A 19663-nucleotide genomic window follows, 5' to 3' on the forward strand; every position below is an offset into this window, starting at 1 on the left:
GCTGTTCTTATTCAACTTCAAGGCAGATGTCCCTAAATGGGGGTGGAACTACTGTATCTTTAGGGACATGACTTCAAGGGAGCTGTCTTAGTTGTCACATTTTAATTGAATTTGATGTGTGTGTGTATTCGACTTAATTAGGCCTTGTCGTCTGCCGTCTCTCCCTCGCCTACCCTTTGTCTCCTCCTCTTCGCTGGGCTCTGGCCTACCCACGATGCACTGGGGGACCCCCAGAAGCACAGGCTAAGATGTTTGAGGGGAGATCTGAGGGGGTGCCTGGTTTGGGTTTGAAATTCTGGGTCAGGACTTCACAGAATAATTATTAGACTGTGTGTGTGCCTGCTTGCACATGTATGTTTTTTTTGAAGGGATGCTGATAAGCGAGAGGGGTGAGGGGGAGCGACGAGTAAGATGGAGGGGGATACCGGGACAGAGCCCATCAGCCCGTGTGTGGATTGTGTTTGATGGGGAATTCTCTGTGCTTTCCATTTCACATCATTCAGATATGCCAGATGCTTTATCCCCCCTCCCTATCCCCAGCCCCCCAGCCCTGTCACATGAGCTCTCTTTGTTTTGGTGTGGCCCAGTGATAATACCCGTCTCTGTTACACCCCTCTGTATCTGAGACAAAGAGTGCTAATCTCGTACTTATGGCTGCACAATGAATCACACTTTAATCAAAATTGCAATATTGACATGTGCAATATCCTTATCTCAAGACTGATTTTAATTTTTTTACATTATGAATGGAACATTCAAATGTAATAAGGGTCCCCTGAAACTCTGACCAACACTTTGGTTCCTACTAGTGATGCACCAAAATGACATTTTTGGCCAATTCCGATATTTTCTTTGCCAATAAATACCGATAACCGATGATTTAACATTTTAGCGGCCTTATAAGTGTTCTATTACAGTTAAATAGTTAACACACACACTGCATCTCAGTGCAAGAGGCATCACTACAGTCCCTGGTTCGATTTCAGGCTATATCACATCCGGCCGTGATTGGGAGTCCCATAGGGCGGCGCACAATTGGCCCAGCGTCGTCCGGGTTTAGCCGGGGTAGGCCGTCGTTGTAAATAAGATTCTGTTTTTAACTGACTTGCCTAGTTAAATAAAGGTTACACACCACACACACACACACACACACACCACACTGACCATTAAGTTATTTTGTTGGCATTTACATATATCCCCATTACCAGTAGAACATAATCAAAACCTATTTCTCTCACTTACTTGCTGTGCTGTTGCGTTGTTCATTTGTTCAGTCATTTCATTCTCAACCAGGATTTCTCATACTATGGAACACCCATTTGGGTCTTTGTGTGTCAAGTAACACTATTTGACGTGTCAAATAAGCTTGTTGACCAGTCAGGATCTGAATATGACTGCACGTCACATAATCATTTAAGGCGTTCATACATTTTCTCTGTAGTTATTACACATTGATTACACTATCACTCGTATTTTTCATATGTCATAACGACTCATCGATACGTATGCTATGATGCTGGTAAAGTTTTCTCGCGTACATACAGTGCTGGTCGAACAAAACAAAAAAAGCTAGCTAGCTAATGGATGCAAACAATGTTCTTCCCCAAAAACATAGCAAAACAACATCTGTTTCAGTAGCTATAGTTAGCTAGCTAGGTGTCATCTAAAATAACCCAGTAAGGGTTAAGACAGTTCTTATTTGATTAATGGTGGTCGGACCCATCTATGTGAAGCTAGCCACAATAAGGATTAGCCACAATAGTGGACTTTGCAGTTAGCCTTAAATAAAAGTATGTCATTGACAGTGATGCAAATGATTACAAATAGTAGAACTATGCCATAATTGAATAGATCGTGCTAAATGAGGTTGGAAGGTTGTTAAATATATCAACAAAATACAATTTGTTAATTTGACAAATCTGTTGAAATCACACTGTATTGTACTTTAGAATTGCATTGGGGGCATACTTATTTCACTGCATAGCCTTACCTATGGATTGTGGATCAATGACATGGGGTATCAGTCTCCTCAATGACACCCAGAGAACATTAGTGTTGTAGCTCTTATTGCGGGACTCTGAAACAACTGTGAATTGAGCCACATTTATTGTCAACCTATGTGTATTGATCACTATTTTTGAGGAAAACCAATTCTGCGTGGCTGTTTTGAAGTCTGAGGGAGAAAAAAAAATTGGGTATTGAGTAGACTGATACCCCATTTCATTGATCCCCAATCCTTAGGGAAAGCTATACAGTGCAATATGAATGTCATTACACATAACAGGTTGCCTGGGGAGGTGATTTCACACAGTCACAGTCCTGCAATAAGAGCTACAACGCTAATATTTGCGTAACTGTCAAGAGTTTGTGTTCTGTTGGTGTCACCGAGTAGACTGATACCCCATTTCATTGCTTCACATTCCAACCTGGTTTAACATTATCTAGTCTAAATATGGCATGATTCCACCAACTGTAACCTTCAGTATCACTTTGAAAGAGGTATGTTTATTTTGAAGGCAAATCGCTAATTCCACTATTGTGCATAATGCTTATTGTGGCTAGCTTCACAGCACATAACCTGGTCCGGTCGAGGCTCACTAGCCAGATGAAGCTAGCTGGCTGCTTATAACGTTAGTTTTGGGCAACAGGGTTAAGTAGCTGGCTAGCTATTTATTTTCATGAACTGAAGTTTAATTTCAATAGGCAAACAAAAAGTGGCTACCTAGCTAATACTTACTCACAAGGATTCCTAAATCATTGCTAAGAATAATGAAAATAACTGCAGTTTCTACTGGTCATTGTTTTCAGGCTGGTTGTATTGGTGCTAGCTAGGTACCAAGCTAAAGCTAGCTACCCCTGAAGTTGCGGTTGAACAAATAATGCTTTATTACCAATGCGGTATTGTAAATTAGTGTTATTTGACACGTAAAGACCCAAACGGCGTTCCATAGTATGTCGTGAAGCTAATGGCAGTGAAGCCATTACTGTGTAACTCAAGTAGGGCAACGTGTACCGGTGCTCGACCAGTCGGCGAAAGCTAACATTTGAATTACATTTGAATTGAACCTTTATTTAACTATGCAAGTCAGTTAAGAACAAGTTCTTATTTATGATGACGGCCTACCCACGACAGAACGGTTGGTTGTCAAGGGCAATGAATTCCACTATCTTGGCGTTAATGGATTTTGCCTTTGAGTTGTCTCGCTGAAATGTTCTTACTCTTTCAAATGACTGCTCGACTTCTTGACTGCTTGATCCACACAGCAGATATTGTGGGCTAGGTTAGGAATGCTGTGTTGCACGAGTAGCGCAAAATTGTACGTGGCTTCATTATGTCATGTACCTAGGTTATATAGGTATGCACATCAGCTTTGACATCGGTTTTGGACTTCGGCGTTAAACTAGACATCGGGCCAATACCGATGTTGGCATTTTTAGCTAATCTCATCGGATTCCGATATGTTCACCAATATATCGTGTATCCCAAGTCTGGTTCATCCTTGGGAGCAATTTCCAAATGCCTGATCTGTACAAGTATAAACACCATGGAACCACGCAGCCGTCATAACGCTCAGGAAGGAGACACGTTCTGTCTCCTAGAGATTAACGTACTTTGGTGTGAAAAGTGCAAATCAATCCCAGAAGAACATCATGTTGTGGGGGTGCTTTTCTGCAGGAGGGACTGGTGCACTTCACAAAATAGATGGCATCATGAGGCAGGAAAATGATGTGGATATATTGAAGCAACATCTCAAGACATCACTCAGGAAGTTAAAGCTTGGTTGCAAATGGGTCTTCCAAATGGACAATGACCCCAAGCATACTTCGAAAGTTGTGGCAAAATGGCTTAAGGACAACAAAGTCAAGGTATTGAAGTGGCCATCACAAAGCCCTGACCTCAATCCCATAGAAAATGTGTGGGCAGAACTGAAAAAGTGTGTGCGAGCAAGGAGGTCTACAAACCTGACTCAGTTACACCAGCTCTGTCAGAAGGAATGGGCCAAAATTCACCCAATTTATTGTGGGAAGCTTGTGGAAGGCTACCTGAAACATTTGACTCAAGTTAAACAATTTAAGGCAATGCTACCAAATACACTCAATTACTATGTAAACTTCTGACCCACTGGGAATGTGATGAAAAAAATTAAAGCTGAAATAAATCATTCTCTCTGCTATTATTCTGACATTTCACATTCTTAAAATCAAGTGGTGATCCTAACTGACCCAAAACAGGGAATTTTTACTAGGATTAAATGTCAGGAATTGTGAAAAACTGATTTTAAATGTATTTGGTTAAGGTGTATGTAAACTTCAGACTTAACTGTACATACATACAGTACCAGTCAAAAGTTTGGACACACCTACTCATTCAAGGGTTTTTCTTTATTTTTACTATTTTCTACATTGTAGAATAAAAGTGAAGACTTCAACTATGAAATAACACATATATGGAAGAATCATGTAGTAACCAAGAAAAGTGTTTAACATATCAAAATATATTTGAGATTTTAGGTTCTTCAAAGTAGCCACCCTTTGCCCTGATGACAGCTTTGGACACTCTTGGCATTCTCTCAACCAGCTTCACATGGAATGCTTTTCCAACAGTATTGAAGGAGTTCCCACATGCTGATCACTTGTTGGCTGCTTTTTTCCTTCACTCTGCGGACCACTCATCCCAAACCATCTCATTTGGGTTGAGGTCGGTTAATTGTGGAAGATAGGTCATCTGATGCAGCACTCATCACTCTCCTTCTTGGTCAAATAGCCCTTACACAGCCTAGAGGTGTGTTGGGTCATTGCCCTGTTGAAAAATAAATGATAGGCTCATTATGCGCAAACCAGAGGGGAGGAGGATGGCGTCGGAGGGGAAGGCTGCCGTCTTATTGCTCACCTCAAACTGGCTGAGGAGTTCTTCTTCAATGAGTCAGACGGGAGGAATATAATACATACACCAGGTCCAGATCCCCGTTATTAGCTGGAGATGGAAATGTAGATTTCACGGAAAGAGATCAGGATGTCTTGTGAGGATCAGGCGACAAGTGGCTATCCTGACCTTGCCTTCCGTCCTGCTAGCTAACATTGAATCGCTGGAAAATAAATGGGACGAACTGAAAGCATGTTTATCCTACCAATGGGATATTTAAACTGTAATATCTTATGTTTCACCGAATCGTGGCTGAACGACAACATTAAGAACATACAGTTGGTCGGTTATACACTCTATCGGCAGGACAGAACAGCGCCCTCTTGTAAGACATGGGTCATTTATGTATGCAACAGCTGGTGCACTATGCATTTATGTAAACAACAGCTGGTCCATGACAGCTAAGGAAGTCTTGAGGTTTTGCTTGCCTGAGGTAGTGTGGTCTACAGCTTATCATGAGATAACTCTAGGTAGGATAGTGTTTCATCTGTATTTTTCGTAGCTGTCTACATAGCACCACAGACCGATGCTGGCACGAAAACCGCACTCAATGAGCTGTATACCGCCATAAGCAAACAGAAAAACTCTCATCCAGAGGGGAAACAATTATTTGGCCGATTAATCGGTATCTGCTTTTTTGGTCCTCCAATAATCGGTATCGGGCGTTGAAAAATCATAATTGGTCGACCTCTAAACTCTAATGAACCTGTCCTCTGCAGCAGAGGCGGTCCTCATGAGAGCCAGTTTTGTCATAGTGCTTGATGGTTTTAGCGACTGCACTTGAAGAAACTTTCAAAGTTCTTGACATTTTCCAGATTGACTGACCTTCATGTCTTGAAGTACTGGACTGTCATTTCTCTTTTGCTTATTTGAGCTGTTCTTGCCATAATAAGGACATGGTATTTTACCAAATAGGGCTTCTGTATACCACCCCTACCTTGTCACAACACAACTGATTGGCTCAAACACATTAAGAAGGGAAGAAATCCCACAAATGAACTTTTAACAAGGCACACCTGTTAATTAATTGAAATGCATTCCAGGTGACTGACTACCTTATGAAGCTGGTTAAGAGAATGTGAAGAGTTTGCAAAACTGTCATCAAGGCGAAGGGTGGCTACTTTGAATAATCTCATCTGAAATATATTTTCATTTGTTTAACACTTTTTTTGGTTACTAAATGATTCCATGTGTTATTTCATAGTTTTGATGTCTTCACTATTATTCTACAATGTAGAAAATAGTACAAATAAAGAAAAACCCTTGAATGAGTCGGTTTTTTGCCAGTCTTGGTGTTCTCTGGCAAATGCCAAACGTCCTGCACGGTGTTGTGCTGTAAGCACAACCCCCACCTGTGGACGTCGGGCCCTCATACCACCCTCATGGAGTCTGTTTCTGACCGTTTGAGCAGACACATGCACATTTGTGGCCTGCTGGAGGTCATTTTGCAGGGCTCTGGCAGTGCTCCTCCTTGCACAAAGGCGGAGGTAGCGATCCTGCTGCTGGGTTGTTGCCCTCCTACGGCCTCCTCCACGTCTCCTGATGTACTGGCCTGTCTCCTGGTAGCGCCTCCATGCTCTGGACACTACGCTGACAGACACATCAAACCTTCTTGCCACAGCTCGCATTGATGTGCCATCCTGGATGAGCTGCACTACCTGAGCCACTTGTGCGGGTTGTAGACTCCGTCTCATGCTACCACTAGAGTGAAAGCACCGCCAGCATTCAAAAGTGACCAAAACATCAGCCAGGAAGCATAGGAACTGAGAAGTGGTCTGTGGTCACCACCTGCAGAACCACTCCTTTATTGAGGGTGTCTTGCTAATTGCCCATAATTTCCACCTGTTGTCTATTCCATTTGCACAACAGCATGTGAAATTTATTGTCAATCAGTGTTGCTTCCTAAGTGGACAGTTTGATTTCACAGAAGTGTGATTGACTTGGAGTTACATTGTGTTGTTTAAGTGTTCCCTTTATTTTTTTTGAGCAGTGTATATAAACTCAATATTAGGAAGGTGTTCTTAATGTTTTGTACACTCAGTGTATGTGATGTTATACAATGTAAGCAAGGTTTTAAATGATTATGTTTTAGATATAATATTTTACTGTTTGGGCTTCTTATGGTCAATTTGCATTCTTCAAATGATTTGTAATTGCTCTGGCCCCCTGAGCAACTGCTCAAGAAAAAATCGACCTGCGGCTGAATCTAGTTGATGATCCCTGCTGTACTGTGTGAGTGAGAGCAACCACTAGAGAGAGGGTGAGTTAGAGAATGAGATGGAATGAGCGAAAGGGAGGGAGAAAGAGGTTGCGTTTTCTCCCTGTGCTGCTGATACAAGATTCTGGACTCTGTCCAATGGGAACAGCTAATCTAGTAACTCTATATCTACGCTGCAGGGTGGCAGAGAGGGATCTGCTCCAGTTACTGAAGGTGGGACCAGCAGCATATGTTTTTTCATTGTTGGATATAAAAGACTGCCCAATGCGCACACACACATTGGAGGACAGCTGTGGCTTCCTTGGCCCTCAGTTCTTCTCATATTTCCTTGCCAGCTCAGCTCATGCTGCTGAGCTGAGGTAAATAGTTAAATAAAGGTTAAATGAAAACATTTTTAAAAAATGCAGCAGGAAAGAGTGAGTGTGTGTGTGTCACTCCCTACAGCAGCAGACAACCTTGGTCTCAGCAACCCAATCCTCCACAGCCTGCCCATTTTCCTAGCCTGTCTGCCCAAGGACAGTGATGCCCTGAGGGGCAGACACAGGCATACTCAGCCCCAGCCACATGACCAGGCCTGTGTCTCGCACAGGATAGAGTTGTTGGAATGGTAACATAGCATGTTTAATATCATAGCCTTATTGGCATTACTGCATTCAATACTGTCAAACGGTGTGTGTGTGTGTGTGTGTGTGTGTGTGGACCACAAGTGTGGCTGATAAGATAAATGGAGAATGTTCTGTTGGAAAATCCTATTTGTGAACTCCGAACACACACTTCCCCTCCTGCTCACTCTGTTTTTCTCTCTCACTCTTCTGCTCTCTCTGTTTTTACCTCCCTTTCAATTTAAGGGCTTTATTGGCATGGGTATCATATGTTTATATTGCCAAAGCAAGTGAAGTAGATAAACAATACAAATTAACAGTGAACATTACACTCACAAAAGTTCCAAAAGAATAAAGACATTTCAAATGTCATATGTGCAAATAGTTAAAGTACTAAAGGGAAAATAAATAAACATAAATATGGGTTTTATTTACAATGGTGTTTGTTCTTCACTGGTTTCCCTTTTCTTGTGGCAACAAGTCACACATCTTGCTGCTGTGATGGCACACTTGTATTTCACCCAATAGATATGGGAGTGTATCAAAATCGTTTTTTCCCCGAATTCTTTGTAGATCTGTGTAATCTGAGGGAAATATGTGTCTCTAATATGGTCATACATATGGCAGGAGGTTAGGAAGTGCAGCTCAGTGTCGACCTCATTTTGTGGGCAGTGTGCACATAGCCTGTCTTCTCTTGAGAGCCAGGTCTGCCTACGGCGGCCTTTCTCAATAGCAAGGCTATGCTCGCTGAGTCTGTACATAGTCAAAGCTTTCCTTAAGTTTTGGTCAGTCACAGTGGTCAGGTATTCTGCCACTGTGTTCTCTCTGTTTTTATGGCCAAATAGCATTCTAGTTTGCTATGTTTTTTTGTTAATGCTTTCCCCTCTCTCGCTTGCTTCCCCCCCCCCTCCAGCAGGTTTTTTGTGCTTAAACAGATGCGCCCACACGTCAACACACCTTTTTTACTATCCTTGTGGAGACCAAACAGTTGATTCCCATCCAAAATCCTATTTTCCCTAACCTTAACTCTACACCTAATCCTTAACCCCTAACGTAACCCTAAAGCAAACCCCTAAGCCTAGAATGAGCTTTTTCCTTATGGGGACTGGTGGAATGTCCCCACAACGATAGTAAAACTAAAAACACATGCGCGTGCACACACACCTACACACACACACTCCATTAACTAAATTTGTTTTAATGAGATCAACTCCAGCCGAGAAGAGAACCAGGTCATACCCGTGCAACACACACCCACACCCACGCTTAAACCTGACATCAAAGCGTCCCTGCCTTCGCCCAGCTAGGTACATGGTGGGTGTTAGGGCATGTGGGGGGCAAAAGGTGGGGGAGACTAATCTTTCATCCCCTAACACACACACACACACACACTGTGTTTCATCGATTTTCATTGGTAGATTAGTGGTTGACTGGGGGTGGGGGGGGAGGGTGCTGCTGTATGCGTTGGCCTGGGGCATATTTGAGGGCACAGATAGAAATGTCATTAGAGATGATGTGATTCCTCACTCTTCATGACAGAGAGGCATGTCTGTTCTACACTATATATTTGTATCTGATCGTTCTTTGACGTTGTGCCCTACTGGCTGGCATCTGTACACCTGGAGGTGATTTGAGCCTATAAGCTTAGTCTGTACATGGTGAGTGCATGTGCACTTGGGCTCATTGAGTGAATGATTCCATCAGGAATGACAGAGGAATCTTAAGGATGACCAAGATGTGTGTCTAGACAGACAGATGGTGTCTCAAGTGTATGCAGTTGAGCTAATGATCTCAGAGGGAGTGAAAGCGAAAGGTACAGTACATGACCAAAAGTATGTGGACACCTGCTCGTCAAACATCTTATTCCAAAATCCTGGGCGTTAATATGGAGTGGGTTCACCCGTTTTGCTGCTGTTACAGCGTCCACTGTTCTGGGAAGGCTTACCACTAGATGTTGGAACATTGCTGCAGGGTCTTGCTTCCGTTCAGCCACAAGCATTAGTGAGGTCGGGCACTGATGTTGAGCGATTAGGCCTGGCTCGCAGTCTTTTCAGCACCTCGGCGGTCCCGTTCTGTGAGCTTGTGTGGCCTACCACTTCGCGGCTGAGCCGTTGTTGCTTCACAATAACAGCACTTACAGTTGACCGGGGTATCTCTAGCAGGGCAGAAATTTGATTATCTGACTTGTTGTAAACGTGGCATCCTATGACTGTGCGACGTTGAAAGTCACTGAGCTCTTCAGTACAGGCCATTCTACTGCCAATGTTTGTCTATGGAGTTTGCATGGCTGTGTGCTCAATTTTATACACCTGTCAGCAACGGGTATGCCTCAAATAGCCTAATCCACTAACTTGAAGGCGTGTCTACATAGTTTTGTGTATATAGTGTAGATGGCTGGAGAGATGAATATCTAGATATTCTTGGTCCTCTTCTTGTCTGTCTGATGTGAGGTTAGTGCTGTGTTAGGATGTTTTCATGCTGTAGTGGATAACTGTATCCCACGTGTGAGACACACACACACACACCGCACCCTTCACTGCTAGCTGGCAGTGTGTTATCGCTGTGTCCAGTACGGGATGGTGTGAGGGGTTTATAGGAGGGAGGGGGTCCCACTCTCGAGGGGAGTCACCGCGGCAACACAATGGGCAGGGAAACTGGCCTGAGGCAGAGAGAACAAGGTGTTTCCTATGACCTGGCTTACTGCTGTGTCAGCATGCGTGCGCACACACACACACTGATACACACATTCTGATACACATTAACACACACACTGATACCCAAACCATACACTGATACACACACCATACATACACACATGCACACACACACACTATATTCTACATGCATTCATGCATATTTATCATACGCACATAAATCATACACTAGCATATCTGCACAACACATTATTAATTGATACACTTACACACATACAGTAGATCCTACACAAAATGGATGCACACACAACACAGCCATACCATCGGACCAGGCAGGTATTTGTGTTGCCATGAAATGTGGCCAGTTCTCCCAGTTTGCTGGCCTTTTCACCTCCCATCACACTCAGCCAGACAGCCTGCCTCGGCCAATCACTGCAGCCGCTGGACTAGGTCTGTCACTGCAGCCCACCAATCACATCATACTACACAACCACATGACGACCACTGCTGTTACTTAGGGTGTGGCCAGTCTGAGGACACTGATGGGGAGGGTGGGTGTGTGTGTGTGTGTGTGTGTGTGTGTGTGTGTGTGTGTGACTGCTAGTCCTATATTTAGCTGGTACTGTGGATTTGAAGTTGACCTCTGTGTTGCACCTCTCATTATGTCATTTTAGCCACAGTAGATGGTCTTGACAAATTATTGATGTGTGTCTGCTTCTGCATCTGTGTGGGTATGTATGTATGTATGTATAAGCGTGTGTGCATTTTGCTTGCAATTAAGGAAAGCAGTATTCATGTTTGGATGTTAAAGTAATGTTTAGTTTGTGCTTTATGAAGGCCCTAGGTGAGTGCTGAGGGGAGGTGTGGTGACTTCAGTTTTCCTCTACTCATCATAAATATTAGATTAAAAGGAGGCGTAGTTTATTTATGAACGGTGCTATTTTAGCACATCCGTGTGTTCTCCGCCTCTCATGCTTACTCCTGCAGCTTAAGGATTGGGCTTCTCACGGTCTGTGTCCAGGTGTTGGTAGCATGTACACTACCAGTCCACACGGGGTTAAAAACATCATCACGACAACACAACGCACTTACTCCAGCCCAACTGTGCCGATCTCAACATAAGGAAGCTAACGTGTCGCTATGTGAGCAACATTGGACTAGAAGTGACTAGCGAGACAATTACAAGTTACTTGTTTACGCCTGGCCACCTAAAATGTGTGTGGGTCCAGTGCTGACCTTTTCCCTCTGTGCCCTGCCAGTCCAGCCAACCCTGAGGAGTGTGTGATGGAGAAGATGAAGAGGTTTAAGCGGCGCCTGTCCCTGACGCTGCGCTCCAGCCACACCATAGACGAGTCTCTGTCTGAACTGGCCGAGCAGATGACCATCGAGGACGGCGGCAACAAGGACAATGGTCAGTAGCGTGCGCGTGCGTGTGTGTGTGTGAGAGAGAGTATTCGAGATTGTATTAGTAAACAAACAGAGCACACACGCTCCAGTGCTCTGTGCCAGTCCCAGTGATAAGAGACTGATGATGTTACTATTCTGAAGTGACTCTTGACTGAATGCCAGTAGAGAAGGATACAGCCAGCCAGTGGACACACACACTAGTGCCCTTTGGTCACCCCGAGGATACAGTTGAAATGTTTGATGTAGCTGGCAGCCAGCAGTATCCTTTCTTGCCATCTGAAATGATTTAATTTGATGGCTAATGAGAGTTTAAAGAGATGGTGTGCCAATGGCCAGAGGGAGACCGAGAGAACAGGGTGAGAGACATGGAGAGGGAAAAAGAGGGGAAATTGACACACAGGGAAAGCGAGCAGCAGTGTGAATGATCGTGTTCTGGAGAGTAGCTCTTTATGTCCTTATGTAACAACAGAAGCAGCCTGGTGGGATGAAACACGTACTGGGAAAATAAACACAACGCAGGGGGACGGCAGGTGATGCTGCCACACTGTTTGTGGAAAAGACATCACACAGAAAAGGAAACCACTCACATGTAAACAAACAGACATGTTGGGCTGTTGAAGTATAAAGCTAAAATCCTCTGGCCTACTTTAGGTTGCGTAAGTGTTATTTTCTACTGTTTTTATATAAAACAAGGAAGCACTCTGTTTACTGAATTCTGCTCGACAGAAGACTGAACAGTATATGAACTTCTTGTTTTATAATGACTGATTCATTGGTAGAATTCGTGATTGATTAATTGGTAGAATGTGTGATTGATTCACTGGTAGAATGCGTGATGAATCGGATGGATGGATAGATGGGCCAATTGATTGACATATTGACTAATTGATTGACATATTGTTTCTCCTTGCAGAGCCAATCGTGCGTAATGGGCGACCGCCCTCCTCCCACAGTATGCACTCGTTCCTGCACCAGTACACCGGCTCCTTCAAGAAGCCCCCCCTCCGCAGGCCACACAGTGTCATCGGAGGAAGCCTGGGTTCCTTCATGACCTTCCCCAGCAATGGCAGCCGCCTCGGTGAGTTAAACAGAGAGAGAAACAAACAAACTCGGAGATGCACAAGCACGTATACACTAACGGCACACATGCTTGCACACGCACACACACACTCATTCAAACATGCAGGCATATTTACTAATGACACACCCACTAGCAGCACCACTATAAGCAGCCTGTTCTCCTTCATGGCCATGCCACCCAGCTGCCAAGGTGAGTTGCCGTGGAGACGGGCATGCTCGTGCCTGTGCGCCAGGAAGTGACTGAGAAAGAGCAGATGGCGACAGAGGACAAACAGGAAGTGAGTCATAGCCCCTGAGAGTTCTGTCCTGACACGGTCATGGTGTGACTTTTCATCACACACAACACCAGACTCGTCTGTCTCCGTCTCTATCTCCAACCTTCCTCGCAATTAAGTGCGTTTTGTACGACTCTACCTTTCTCATTCTACACTGTGTTTGTGCAGGTGTATATTTGCGTCTAAAAATTTGATGTTTGTGTGCGTATGTGATTCATTCATTTGTGTGTGTCTGAGGACAAACATCTTCCCCGCATGTTCTCTGAACCGTCACCATGACGATAGCTGTTCCTTGCTGTTCTCTGGTCTCCAGGGTGAGCCAACTATTATGGTCTGCGGTCTCGTCGATAAGTTTTCACGAAGAGCTTCTCCTCAGACTGAACTCTGTCCCAGTTAGAGTTACATGAGTTTGGGGATTTTGGGGGGGAACAGACAACCAGGCAAGTCTATCTGGGACAAGATGGAACTAGATTAAAACACACTGTCACACTATGTTAAATGCCTGGTTAGCTCAAACAACAGAGTGGGAGAGAGCGAGGGAGAAATAGGGCCAAGGAGAGGAAAGCGAGTGGAGTTGGAAAGAAAGGAGGGGTATTTGGTAGGCAGAGCAGAAGATAGACGGCCAGAGAGAGAAGCAGAAAGGAGGAGGAGGGGGGGGGGGGGGGGTGACAGTAGTGTGCTGGATGATATGATGACAGGCTGCTGGGTTGGAGGTGTTGACACTGATGACGGAGAGAATATGTGCCAGCACACTTAGATACAGCTACTCATTAAGTGTGTGTGTGTGTGTGTCTAAATGCATATATGTTTCGTGTGTGTGTTCACTAGTCCACCCCCCCCCCCCCCCCCCCCCCCCCCCCCCCACTACGCACCATGTTCTACACCAGAGGCAGTAGTTTTGGTTTTATGACCCTGGAGGAAGCAGGGTTGGTTAGTGTTTCATCTTTGGCCTGTGGGGTGAGAAGGGGAAGGGGTGAGAGCGGGACTGCAGGATGATGAAAGAAGGGAATTTGAGAGAGAAGGTGAGGTTGTAGGATCAGAACCAGGCCATAAACTAACTGTTGACAGAATGAGAGAAAGCACTCCTCTCTGTAATGTCTAACTTATTCTCTCCTATTCTTACTAAAACAGCAGACTACTGACTCAGTTTGACACAAGCTATAGCAAGTCCTTGCCATGTTTATCTTATCACGAGTGTCATTTGCCAGGCAAAATGTTGAAATTGAGCAAGTTCAGCTTCTGAACTCTAACTCTTCCTCCCTCTTTCTCCTCTTCCTCTCCTCCAAAGACATCGTCCATGAGAACCTGAAGATGGGCTCAGACGGGGAGAGTGACCAGGCGTCTGGGACGTCGTCCGACGAGGTGCAGTCGCCCACCGGGGTGTGTCTGAGGAACAGGGTGCAACGACGCATCTCCATGGAGGTACTCCAACACAGCTGGCTGGGTGGGAAGTATGAGCCGGTTCAGGCCACGAACAGTTAGACTGACTGACTAATGGAATGTTGTCATGAGACAGTAATCTGTGGCACGCTTGGCCTCTGACTGCTGACATTCCAGACGATCCCCTGCCACATAGCTGGTCAACAATCCTGAGAGGAACCTCGGGACAGGGAGTGGGATGGAGACCGAGAGAGCGACTGCTCCACTTAGCTCAGCGAGAACCCGGGATTTAAAGAGGGACTGCCTTTAAAAAGCAACTAATCCCTTTTTGAAAATGTACTGATGTGGCATCAGTCTGAATCAAATAGTTGTTCTAGTGTCTCAACATTTACTGCGAAGTGTAAATAGGATCATTTTGGTCAAAAAGGTAGTCTCATCCGTGCGTCACAACGGTAAATGAAGGTTGCGTTTTTTAATTGGATGATGTCCATTTGCCCACTAACATGGGGTGAACAGCTGCGGTGATCGCTCTCTATCCAATAGCATAAAGAGTGACAGACCTGCCCAGCAGCTCCCACTTTGTTTACATAAGACAATGCCTCGTGCATTTTTTTTTTACTTGAAAAATACTGCCCCAAACACATTGGCTGTATGTCAAATTGCCTAACTAAAACATCCACGGCAACAACTTTAATTCTATTTAATTACAGATTTCTTGAGTTGTCTTGGATTCATTCTGGGGATTTTGAGGAAGTGAAATTCTGAGTCTAGTGTCTCATGAGGGACAAACACCTCCAATACTGAAATCCTGTTTTTCTTATAAGCAACAGAAAAACACTAGTATGTTCAGTCACTCTTTAAGGCCGGGGATGTTTTTCCTTTCATCTCTGTGACTCGTTTTTGTTTTTTTTCTGTATGGATAAGCTGTGTTATTTTTTTCTATTTTCTATGTGAGTGAATGCTGTGAAGTATGACCTTAGTTTCTGGTGTCCCGTGGACTAGAACCTATTATATGGATAATAGATTTAGTGCTTGTCTCACTGGTTCTGTTTACTGAGTTCCTATAGAATCACTGGTAGGAATGCTGTTTCCTCAGCCTGGTGACATTCTGCCACCTGGTGGTCAGTCTGGAGAAATGTAAGCAGTACTTTACCTAAATATCAGTATTAGGTTATTGCATGCGCACACAGGGATTGACCTATTTCTCCTTGATGCCAAGCGTTTATCATATTAGTCTGAGCGGAGACATGAGGTGCTTGACCTTTTTAGATGGGAATCATCAGACATCTGAATAATCTCTCTCTCTCTTCACACACACACACACACACGTCATCTCGGTTACTACATCTAACCAGATTCACACAAACACACATGTGGGTACATATCATTCTGCCCATTAGTTCCCTTTGAAGCGGAGTGTTGATGGGGTTAGTAGGCTGTAACAATACACTAATTCATATCACTATCTATTGAGAGAACATGATGCTCTCGTTTCATCTACTTCTACGGGCGAGAGATGGCAGGCGGTATACAAGTGTGTTACATGATATCCACGGTGTGTGTGTGTGTGTGTGTGTGTCAAGATGCTTGTTTGCTTATCTCTGTTGTTTTTGCTTTCTCTTCTTCAATAACGATTGTTTTCATGTATGGATCATTTTTCTAGAAGCGCCTCTATTCTTCTGTCTCTCTTTTAGGGGTGAGTGGGAGGAGAGGAGAGAGTCATTTCTAGGACAAAGTGTGTGGGTGTAATCATGGAGATGGCTACATGTTCCACACAGACAGACGCAGTATTTGATAGGACACATGATATATGTGATGTGTATGTTACGTCTCTAACCCGTGTGTGTGTGTGTGTGTGTGTAGGACCTGAACAAGCGTCTGTCTCTGCCTGCTGACATCCGTATCCCTGACGGTTACCTGGAGAAGCTGCAGCTGAGCAGCCCTACCTTCGACCAGCCCCTCAGCCGACTCTCACGCAGGGCCTCCCTGGTACGTGTGTGTGTGAGAGAGCGATTGAAGGAATATAACATTATTACTCGACAGTGTTCAGGTACCGCCCTCATTTCTGGTTGTCTCCATGGCAACAGGCATGAGGTTGAATTGGACTGTCTCTGTATGTAATCTTGTGCAGTGAATGAAGGTATTCTGTACAAATGTCATTCAACACAGGAAAAAAAAGACCTAAACAACATGGAAGATGATATCTTTATTTCTGTTTTTCAGTCGGAGATTGGTTTTGGGAAGCTGGAGACCTACATCAAACTGGACAAACTGGGAGAGGTCAGAGAACACACAAACACTCCTATAAACTCAGAAAACATGTTTTTCACAAGAGGTTCCCGAAAGTGATTTAGTTTTGACTCCGGTCATAACCAGTTTGTTTTTTCTATAGGGGACCTATGCTACAGTATTTAAGGGGCGCAGTAAGCTGACTGACAACCTGGTGGCGCTAAAGGAGATCAGGCTGGAGCACGAAGAGGGAGCACCCTGCACCGCCATCAGAGAAGGTGAGTCTATACCTCTCTTCCTTTCCTCCTCTATCACGTTATCCCCCCTTCTCTTCCTCTCCCTCATCCTCCCATTACTGATTTCAATGCCACATTGTCTTTTTTTGTCTTTCTCATTTGCTATTGTTCCTCCTCTTTGTCAATGTATTACCCCTTCTCTCGCTCTCTCCCTCATCCCTCTCTTTCCTTCTCTCCCTCATCCCTCTCTTTCCTTCTCTCCCTCATCCCTCTCTTTCCTTCTCTGCAGTGTCGTTACTGAAGGACCTGAAACATGCCAACATCGTGACCTTACATGACATCGTCCACACAGACAAGAGCCTGACGCTGGTCTTCGAGTACCTGGTGAGAATCACTTACTACCTGACTCTGCTCACACTGCATGCCGGTCATTGTAGTCAAAAATCTGCCCTAATTATCTGAGGAGTTTCTAGTCCTAAGTAGGCTGTTGTACATGTTCTTCCTGTCTTGTCTGACTGACTGCTGACCTCATTTCCTGTGCAGGATAAAGACTTGAAGCAGTACATGGATGACTGTGGGAACATCATGAGTATACACAACGTCAAGGTGAGTATGACCAAGGCGAATGACCTAGCACTCACTGTACTGTAAGTCACTAGATAAAAACCCTTGCATCATAGTGGTTAACATTGCATGTGTTTGTGCCGTTCTAGATCTTCTTGTTCCAGATTTTGCGGGGGTTGGCTTACTGCCACAAGCGGAAGGTTCTCCACAGAGACCTAAAGCCCCAGAACCTGCTCATCAACGAGAGAGGGGAACTCAAACTGGCTGACTTTGGTCTGGCGCGGGCTAAGTCTGTCCCCACTAAGACGTACTCCAACGAGGTGGTGACTCTGTGGTACCGGCCTCCTGACGTCCTGCTAGGCTCCTCCGAGTACTCCACACAGATTGACATGTGGTAAGAACACTACACCTGATGTTCTGCTAGCCTCCTCCGAGTACTCCACACAGATTGACATGTGGTAAGAACACTACACCTGACGTTCTGCTAGGCTCCTCCGAGTACTCCACACAGATTGACATGTGGTAAGAACACTACACCTGACGTTCTGCTAGGCTCCTCCGAGTACTCCACACAGATTGACATGTGGTAAGAACACTACATCCTAACAAGTTACACCAAGGGTAAGAAAATACTACCCTGGAGGTCCGGAGTACTGCTGGTTTTCTCTTCTACCTGATAATTAGTCCCTTATTCGAGGGGAAGAATAAAATCAATAAAAAAGCAATGGAACTGGCTTCGAGGTCCAGATTTGAGGCCCTTACACCCTAGGAACTACAGCCACGTCATTCATGAATGAATTTTACACATATAAACTTTTGAGTAAGAGCTATACATCCTAACCCCTTCATCCTACTCCCTAGCCTCTATTTTTGATGTGTGTGTATGTGTGTGTGATTTTCTCTCTCTGTTGTGTAGGGGTGTGGGGTGTATATTTTATGAGATGGCTGCAGGTCGGCCCCTGTTTCCTGGCTCCACCGTAGAGGACGAGCTCCACCTCATATTCAGACTGCTGGGTGAGGACAGAGTACAGCCTGATTTGGATGTTACAGCCTAACTAACCCACTGACCTAGCGCCACCTAGTGTCTGCTACAGGGACGAACACACTAACACACAACCACAGAACTCTCTAAATAAGCAGGAGAGTCCTCAGACATGCTGCTGCTGATGGGGACATTATTTGAGCGTTAGCTAAACGTTGATCGAGCGTTATCTAAAGACTCCTCTCTCTCTCTTTCTCCAGGCACGCCATCAGAGGACAGCTGGCCAGGGATCTCTGGCGTCGACGAGTTCAAATCCTACAACTTCCCCAAATACAAACCTCAGCCCTTCATCAACCATGCACCCAGGTAGCTTGTGTGCGCGCGCGCGTCCATGAGTGTGTATGTGTGAGAGCGCACGTTTCTGTGTGGGTGTGTGAATGCGTATCCGTGAGTGTGTTTAGTCAGTGCAGGAGGCAGGAAATCCTGTGGAACTTTAGTGAAGCAACTGTTCACTTCCTTCCTCTGAAGTTCCCATCAGTCATCACCGACTGACAGTAAACCCTGTGATTCTCGCTCTCCTTTTCAGGTTGGACACAGAAGGCATTGAACTGGTGTTATCGTTTCTGAAAGTGAGTTTGTCCGTCTACATTTCCCACACACTGTGTAACCTACGCAGTTATACTCTGAACCACTGGCATGCAGTACTGATAAAATAACAACAGGGGGTGCAGTAGTCACTTCTGCCCTACTGATTCTGTTTTGTTGTTGCTGTACTGTCAGAGTGTTAACTGTTGGTCTCCCTCCTCTCCAGTACGAGTCCAAGAGGAGGATCTCAGCAGATGAAGCTATGAAGCAGGCCTACTTCAAGAGCCTAGGGGCACGGGTCCACACACTGCATGAGAGTGAGTCTCTAAACTTTGGGATGGTCTAGTCCTCTGAATGGCCTGTAGATACTCGCACATAATTACAAATCTCTCTCCGCTCTCTTTCTCGCTCAGGTGTATCAATATTCACTCTGAAGGATATCCAACTGCAGAGAGACCCTGGCTATCGGAACTCCTCAAACCTAGAGTCAGGTGTGTATAAAACAAACACACACACACACACACACA

General features: G+C 44.8%; 1 protein-coding gene across 2 annotated transcripts in view; it reads left to right on the top strand.

The window, feature by feature from the left end:
- The window catches only part of LOC110500147 (cyclin-dependent kinase 17), a 35085-nt gene that overhangs the window by 13828 nt on the left and 1594 nt on the right, over positions 1-19663 (top strand). For both annotated transcript variants that reach the window (XM_021577334.3, XM_036957468.2), the window contains exons 2-15: positions 11658-11809; positions 12719-12883; positions 14449-14582; positions 16404-16529; positions 16764-16820; positions 16933-17047; positions 17295-17389; positions 17549-17611; positions 17719-17963; positions 18486-18583; positions 18812-18917; positions 19138-19180; positions 19363-19453; positions 19550-19627. In XM_021577334.3, coding sequence (XP_021433009.2) covers positions 11683-11809; positions 12719-12883; positions 14449-14582; positions 16404-16529; positions 16764-16820; positions 16933-17047; positions 17295-17389; positions 17549-17611; positions 17719-17963; positions 18486-18583; positions 18812-18917; positions 19138-19180; positions 19363-19453; positions 19550-19627 — 1543 coding nt within the window. In that variant the 5' untranslated portion in view covers positions 11658-11682. The remainder of the gene's footprint in view (positions 1-11657; positions 11810-12718; positions 12884-14448; positions 14583-16403; positions 16530-16763; positions 16821-16932; positions 17048-17294; positions 17390-17548; positions 17612-17718; positions 17964-18485; positions 18584-18811; positions 18918-19137; positions 19181-19362; positions 19454-19549; positions 19628-19663) is intronic.

This window comes from Oncorhynchus mykiss, chromosome 21 (genome assembly GCF_057628025.1).
Source record: "Oncorhynchus mykiss isolate SJ-2025 chromosome 21, ASM5762802v1, whole genome shotgun sequence".
Taxonomy (NCBI): domain Eukaryota; kingdom Metazoa; phylum Chordata; class Actinopteri; order Salmoniformes; family Salmonidae; genus Oncorhynchus; species Oncorhynchus mykiss.